The sequence below is a fragment of the Babylonia areolata genome, chromosome 10 (genome assembly GCF_041734735.1).
Source record: "Babylonia areolata isolate BAREFJ2019XMU chromosome 10, ASM4173473v1, whole genome shotgun sequence".
NCBI classification, from domain to species: Eukaryota; Metazoa; Mollusca; class Gastropoda; order Neogastropoda; family Buccinidae; genus Babylonia; species Babylonia areolata.
In genome coordinates, this window is record NC_134885.1 from 30,260,716 (window position 1) to 30,268,215 (window position 7,500).

The 7,500-nt window shown below is 52.8% G+C and overlaps 1 protein-coding gene across 1 annotated transcript in view; it reads right to left on the reverse strand.

Annotated features, from left to right (window-relative positions):
- LOC143286936 (uncharacterized) overlaps nucleotides 1-7,500 on the reverse strand; it is a 10,727-nt gene that overhangs the window by 2,819 nt on the left and 408 nt on the right. Inside the window, exons 2-6 of the mRNA XM_076594901.1 lie at nucleotides 7,024-7,124; nucleotides 5,564-6,524; nucleotides 4,621-4,821; nucleotides 2,184-2,492; nucleotides 1-1,747 (exon numbers count right to left, since the gene is read on the reverse strand). The exon at nucleotides 1-1,747 is cut by the window's left edge and continues 2,819 nt beyond it. Coding sequence (XP_076451016.1) covers nucleotides 1,401-1,747; nucleotides 2,184-2,492; nucleotides 4,621-4,821; nucleotides 5,564-6,524; nucleotides 7,024-7,124 — 1,919 coding nt within the window. The 3' untranslated portion in view covers nucleotides 1-1,400. The remainder of the gene's footprint in view (nucleotides 1,748-2,183; nucleotides 2,493-4,620; nucleotides 4,822-5,563; nucleotides 6,525-7,023; nucleotides 7,125-7,500) is intronic.

The following is a 7,500-nucleotide window of genomic DNA, read 5'->3' on the forward strand; positions in this document are numbered from 1 at the left end:
TCTTCTTCCTGCTTTCCCACAAGTACCATATGCCCTTCTGTGACCCATCAGTCCCAAGTGCATCATGCTTTTTGGGGTTTTTTGTGGTTTTTTTCCCATCACAACAACGTATGTCAAGGCCACCAGTCTAGCACTAGTGGTGTCAGGGTTGGAAACGCAAAAAGCATTATTTATTAAAAAAAAACAAAAAAAACAAAAACAAAACAAAAACATGGTTGAAGTCCAGACGTGACATTGTCACCCTTGGCAACCAGAACGAACGATGCGTTTACTGCACACTGGACGGACTGGCTCAGCAAAGTCAAGGTCAAGTGTCGGCCTGACCTGTCCACTCATCTGTCGGTGACCTTTCGTTAGCGGCCGCGGCTTTCCTAAGGAAAAGAGTGTCCGGAGCAGGCCACGTATCAAGACAAGGTCTGTTCTTAACTGTCCCCCTCGTCTTCGTTCTTTCTTTCAGACATAAGGAAGTTTGAGAGACTCTGTTCTTTTTTTCTCTGTTCTTTGTTTTTTTTACAAACCAAGTCTTGATCAGAGAATTCATTCATTCGTTCATCCCCTGTGGGTAGTAGGAGTCTGTCATCGGTCTCTGCAGCTCCCCCTCAGAAAACCCAGACCATAGTCTCGCAAGTGTCTCTCTCCAGCCCGGGCATTGCCTCCCCTACCTGCCTCGCTCTCAGCACAGCTAGCTGACCAGGTCAGGGCAAGGTCATCTCTGAGCAAACAAAAAAAGCGTCTCAGCTGACCTACCAGGGAGGCGAAGTCTTCGCCCCCTCCGGCCCTAACCTTCCTGCAAACCAGCATCATCAGTGTCCTGAATGACGACCTGGCAAAGGGACTTTACCAATCCAACAGGCATCTCAGCCGGTGGCCTTCATTAATGAAGGTTGGGGGCGAGGTACAGAGAGACACGGAGAGAGAGAGAGTGTAGGCTAGCCCCTCTCAGAGCGCTTGAAGCCTGGGGGTCGGGGATCGGGGTGGAAGGGGGAGAGGGGGTGGTGGGGAGGGGGCAAGGCTCAGAGAGACAAGAGAGATAACCCCGCTGTCTCAGAGCGCTTGAAGCCTGGGGGAGGGGGTCTTGGGGGGGGTGGGGGAGGGGGGTGGGGGCAAGGCTCAGAGAGACAAGAGAAATAACCCTGCTGTCTCAGAGCGCTTGAAGCCTGGGGGAGGGGGTCTTGGGGGGGTGGGGGGGGGGTGGGGGCAAGGCTCAGAGAGACAAGAGAAATAACCCTGCTGTCTCAGAGCGCTTGAAGCCTGGGGGAGGGGGTCTTGGGGGGGGGGGGGGGGGGGGGGGGGCAAGGCTCAGAGAGACAAGAGAAATAACCCTGCTGTCTCAGAGCGCTTGAAGCCTAGGGGGGCAAGGTACAGCGAGACAGAGAAAGGAGCAGGCTAGCCCCGCTGGCTCAGAGGTAGCGCTCGCAGAACTGGTAGACGAGGCGACGGGACTGGGCCGTCTTCTTGATGATGCCCTTCTTGTAGTACTGGCGCACGGAGCGGCTCAGCTTGTCGTAGTTCATGGCCGGGTGGTTCTTGCGGCTGCCCCACAAGCGGGCGACGCGGTTCGAGTCCTCGATCTTGAAGATGCCACGCGACTGGTCCAGCCACTTCATGGAAGGGTCTCCGTCCTCCAGCAGCTCCTTGAGGAACTCCCACAGGCGGATCTGTTTGCCTGGACGTCCCGGGCGAGGCCTGGAGGTGGAGGAGGATTTGCTGGAAGGTGTAGTTCTGGGTTGTTCAGTTGGGGTCAGACCTGAAAGAAAGACAAACCATTGTGGTATGGTCAGCTGCAGAGATTATATAAAAAAAAGTCAGTTTAATATGTTTAAAAAAATGTGGTTAGCTATAGAAACTATTAACATATGTCAGTTCTTTTTGGTTTGTTTTTGTTTATAATGTCCTTTTTTATTTAACTGATAGGCGGAAAATTCAGGGGGTCTACGCTAATGTGTCGACCTAATATCAAACAAAATGAATTTTAATCATCACAGGTATCAAGCATGCACCTTCACACACGCAAAACGGACACACACACACACACACACTGTCACAAACACACACACACCGCAATCAAACGAAAACACTACACACACAACACCCCCCCCCCTCACACACACACACTACAACTCTCCCACCCCCCCCCCCAACACACACACACACACAACACACACACACCCACACACACTTACTGGAATCGGAATCCTGGGACATTTCCTCCTCAGAGCTCTCGGCCGAGGCAAACCAGAACATCTCAGCCTCTGACGGCGACGACAACGACGACGACGACAACGACGACGACGACAACGACTGAGAGCTGCTGAGACTGTCGTTGCTAGGAGCCGGGGAGACGCTGTGACGCTGACTGCAGGCAATGCCCATGGTGGTGGCGCCGGACTGCGGCGACAGCTGAACATCGGCGCCTGTCAGGCCGACGACCAGCGACTGTTGCTGCTGCTGCTGCTGCTGTTGTGGTTTGGGTGTGGGCATGGGCAGGTCGGCTGTTGTGGGGTGGACAGAGGAAAGGGACGCATATTTATTTACTTATTTATCTACTTATTTAGAGTGGGTTTTATTCATATATTGATATAGTTTGTTGTTGTTGTTAGTATGTATGTGAGAGTGTGTTTGTGAGCGGGAGGTGGGGAGTTGGAAGGTCTAGAATACTTTTCAGTGTTGCAACCGCCGCGCGCAAACACAGTTTGACTGTGACAAACAGAACATTTGAATAATAACGAACATAACACAGACAACTGAGAAAGAATTTGTACGCTCTCTCTCTCTCTCTCTCTCTCTCTGTGCGTGTGTACGTCAGTGTGTGTGTGTGTGTGTGTGTGTGTGTGTGTGTGTGTGTGTGTGTGTGTGTGTGTCGGTGTGTGTGTGTGTGTGTGTGTGTGTGTGTGTGTGTGTGTGTGCGCGCGCGCGCCTTCACAACAGATTGTGTGTTGAACAGACACAGATACAGAGAATCAGTGGGAAAGTGCAGTGAGAAAAGGCTTTTCTTTCAACTGATGCTTTGGGATATAGGTGGGGCCCTTTCAGGTTTAGGAACCACACAAAACCAAACTACTACACTGTGAGCTGAACAACATTCACTTCGCTTGCCCACTACGCACACACACACACACACACTACACCCTGGCACACAACCAACCAATCAGGCAAGCCCAAGTGGCCTTTTCCACACCCCCACCCCCCCGCCCCCCCAATCGGCCAGAACAGTTACGCCATAACCCCCACCCACCTCTCAACCCTAACTCCAATCCCCTCACCCGTCCACTACACTACCACACCACCCCTACCCCCTCTCGACCACCGATCGCCACTGATATGAGTCTCTCGACCAATCAGAATCGTCTGACCAGCCACAAGGGGGATTCCCCTAAACGAAACCCCCCAGGGGTTGGGAGGAGGGGGGGGGGGGGGGGGGAGGGGAGGGCGGAACAACAAAAGCTTGACCAGTCTTTTGTGTAAGCATTGAGTAACCCTCTTCCACCTCGAACCCCCCCTCCCCCCTTCCCCACCTCACTCCCCCTCTCTCCCTCCCTCCCCGCCCTCCGCGTCAGTTCTCCTCAGTCCTGTTTCAACAGTCAGATTCTTGTCTGCCTTTGCTAGTATAGAGTTCTATTCGTCCGTCCACAATAGAGGAGTAATCAAGATAACGGTGTTGTGGGTTGGGCCGGGGGTGTGTGTGTGTGGAGGGGGGGGGGGGGGGGAACGGGCGGTGTGGGGGGGGATAGAGGAGGTGGGAAGGGGTTTGGAAGTGGGTGTACTGGGCGCACTGACACACACACACACACACGCGCGCGCGCACACTGACACATACTGACACACCGGCACACACTGACACACACACACTGACACATACTGACACACCGGCACACACTGACACACACACACACACACACACTCCAGCCAGTCGTCCCCCTCTACAACTGAGCGGTTTTGCTGTCGACTTCCAACTTCGAGTCAACGCCATATATATGCAAATGAGGGTGGCAGAGCGCGCGCGAAACCGGCGGCGGCGCACTCAGCACGAGACTGGCAACAATACAATGTGTGTGTGAGAGAGAGTGTCTAGTCTCTCTCTCTCTCTCTCTCTCTCTCTGTGTGTGTTCGTGCGTGTCAACAAGCTACGCACTCGAGGTACGTCAGCACACACACACACATGCCAAGCCAAAACTTGAGACGGGAGAAGACGTGACAACAGGCTGTTTACCCGGCCATGCTACTTAACTGTCTCTTCACCCCCGTCTCTCTCTCTCTCTCTCTAGCTCACAGGTAAATTACGCACTTACCCCACAACCAAGGTAGGCCTACAGCGGTTAAAAGAAACAAAACACACAAACACACACACAAAAAAGTTTTTGAATAAATTGTGTGTGTGTGTGTGTGTGTGTGTGTGTGTGTGTGTGTGTGTGTGTATGCTTGTCCCCTCTCCACACCACCCCACCACCTCCCACCCACTCAAACAACACACATCTGACCGCCCACATTGCACTTTCAGTGCTCACTGTGTGTGTGTGTGTGTGTGTGTGTGTGTGTGTGCGTTCAGTGATTGTGTATGTGATTGTGTGTGTGTGTGTGTGTGTGTGTGTGTGTGTGTGTAAGTGCATCCTCCACACTCACCCACTGCCAGCCACAGCTGCAGCTGCTGAAGCAGGAAGGTGCCCGAGGCGGGACTCAGCAGGACCAGCTCCGCCTCGCCCATCCGGCACAGCTCGGCCCCGGGCAGCGACAGGGCCGCCGAGCAGTCGTCCGGCCGCTGGAACCTGTCCAGCATGTAGCTCACCCAGGTGCCAGAGTCCTGGGCCGACCAAGCTTTAGGGTCTGCAGCAGCAAGAACGAAGGAGGACTCAGTGACTACGAGTTCAGTTCAGTAACTCAAGGAGTGAGGAGGTATCATCACTGCGTTCGGACTACAATGAACATTGGTTGAAATAATCTTTATAGTGTTCCCCAACAGAACACATGATTACACAATGCAAACAAAGACAAAGCAGCATTAAACAAGCTTATCCTATGCTCGTAGGTTGCTCTTTTAAGTTTTGATTAACATGACAGCTGATGAACCATATTTATATATGCATGTTTCACTTTGAAATTGAAAGGGGGGGGGGGGGGGGAGCAATGCGTGGACATGTGTTTCAAGCTTGTTGATGCTCTGACGATCAGAAACACTGAAAGCACACATCATTGGAACAACTACTATACAGTGACAAGACACACACACACACACACACAAAACCCGGAACGACGAAACACACACACACACACACACACACACACGCACGTGGCTATGTGACAGAGGCAGCTAGATGTGTAACACACACCCAGAGAGAGAGATGGGGGAAGACAGACAGAGAGAGAGAAGACAAACAACAAAATATACAACTCCCCCAAAAGTGTACAACTCCCACCACACACACACACACACACACACCACACACACACACACACACAACCCCCACGACACCACACCCACAATACACACACACACACACACACACACACACACACACACACACACACACACACAGACGCCCGGCAACAAACATAGCTCCCCACTCACTAGGAGAAATGCTCAGCTGCTTGCAGTCGTGCAGGATGTCCGAGCGGATGCTGTCGAACACGGACAGCAGGTCCTCCTGCTCACTGCCCACCACCGGGCCCAGCTCCGTCAGCTGATGCTGCTGATGAAGCATCACAGGCTTCACCTCCTCCTCCAAGCCTGCACCCAGCTCACCCCCAACTCCCATCCAGTCCGAGGGCACGGCCTTGGCCTTGACACCCTCCAGCAGACCGTCGTCATAGAAACTGGGCCTGTCCAGGTCGCAAAGGTCGGACACGTCCAGCACGTCCGCGTCCACCAGTCGCTGGTCCGTGGAGGAAGGGGAGGAGGTGCTGGTGGGGGTTCTCACCTGGCGACTGACGGTGGTGCAGCCGGCAGCAGCGCCCAGGTAGGTAGTGGTGGTGGTGTGCGTGGTGACGTGTGGAGGAGGAGGAGGAGGAGGAGGAGTGGTAGTGGTAGGGAGGGGAAGGGGCAGGACCACTTGGGAGGGCGAGGGTGGGGAGGGTCCCATCAGCTCCTCCAGGAAGCTGGTGGCGCTCATCATGTCCATGTCCAGGAAGCTCTGGATCTGTTGCTCGCTCAGCAGCAGCTGCTGCTGCACGGAGGAGGAGGAGGAGGAGGAGGAGGAGGTCTCCTCGGCCACCGGAAGGGGGGCACCAGCCACAACACCTTCACTGTGCATGGGCTGTGGAGTATGAGGGGGAGGGCAAGGCGAGGAGGCGGAGGACGAGTAGGGCGAGGAGGGAGGGCAGGGAGAGTGGGAGGTGGTGTAGGAGGAGGGGGCTGGGGAGTGACAGGGGGAGAGATAGGGGGAGGGGGAGAGGCGATGCTGGACGTTGTTGTTGTTGTTGTTGCTGGGTACCGTTGTCTGTTGCTGTTGTTGTGTGGTGGTGGTGGTGGTGGTGGTGGTGATGGAGGAGGAGGAGGAGGAGGAGGAGGAAGAGAAGAACTGTGGGATCTCCTGGGCACACAGAAAAGGACAGCCACGTGATTCCACTGTGTCGTGTGTAGTGTGTGTGTGTACTGTAGTGTGTTGAGAGAGAGAGAGAGAGAGAGAGAGAGAGAGAGAGAGAATTGGAATGGTTTATTCACCGTGACAATCAGGCCACAGTCCCGAATTAAGGGGGTATACGTAAACATAATACAACTCAACAAAAACACATAAACAAATAAGCATTAATATAGACAACAAACCGTGCATTGTATCCGTGTAAATACATAGACAACAAAAGTACATTATAAATGAGACTGAGAGAGAGAGAGAGAGAGAGAGAGAGAGAGAGAGAGAGAGAGAGAGAGAGAGAGAGAGAGAGAGAGAGAGAGAGAGAGAGAGAGAGAGAGAGCACTGTGTCGTGTGCAGTGTGTGTGTGTGTGTGTGTGTGTGTGTGTGTGTGTGTGTGTGTGTGTGTGTGTGAGTGTAGTGTCTCAGTGTGTGTGCGTGAGTGTGTCAGTATGTCTACCTGCTGCTGATGCAGACGGTCAAACTCTTCCTCGTCAAAGTCGGACTCCGACGCCTGCATATCCTCTCGGATGATGTTGTACGTGTCGATCACGCTGAATCCTGCAAGCATCATCACCATCACCATCAACATCATAGTTAACATCATCAAACCATCACCATCATCATCATCATCCTCAACTTGACATCATAGTTAACATCATCAAAACATAACCATCATCATCATCAACATCATAGTTACCATCATCAAACCATCAACAATCAACATCCGATCATGATTAACATCAGCAGTTCAAACTCCAAACTCGGTTAATTCCCCGGCGGCCCTCGCATACGCTCTCCTTTTTTTTCTTTTTCTTTTTTTTTTCTTTTCTTGATCTCCTCTTTAATAACAATCTAACAATACAAGTTTATGCCGGGGGTTTTTTCAACAGCCACTGACTCTGAGATGCAACAACCTTCTAGTTTTTCTTGGCAA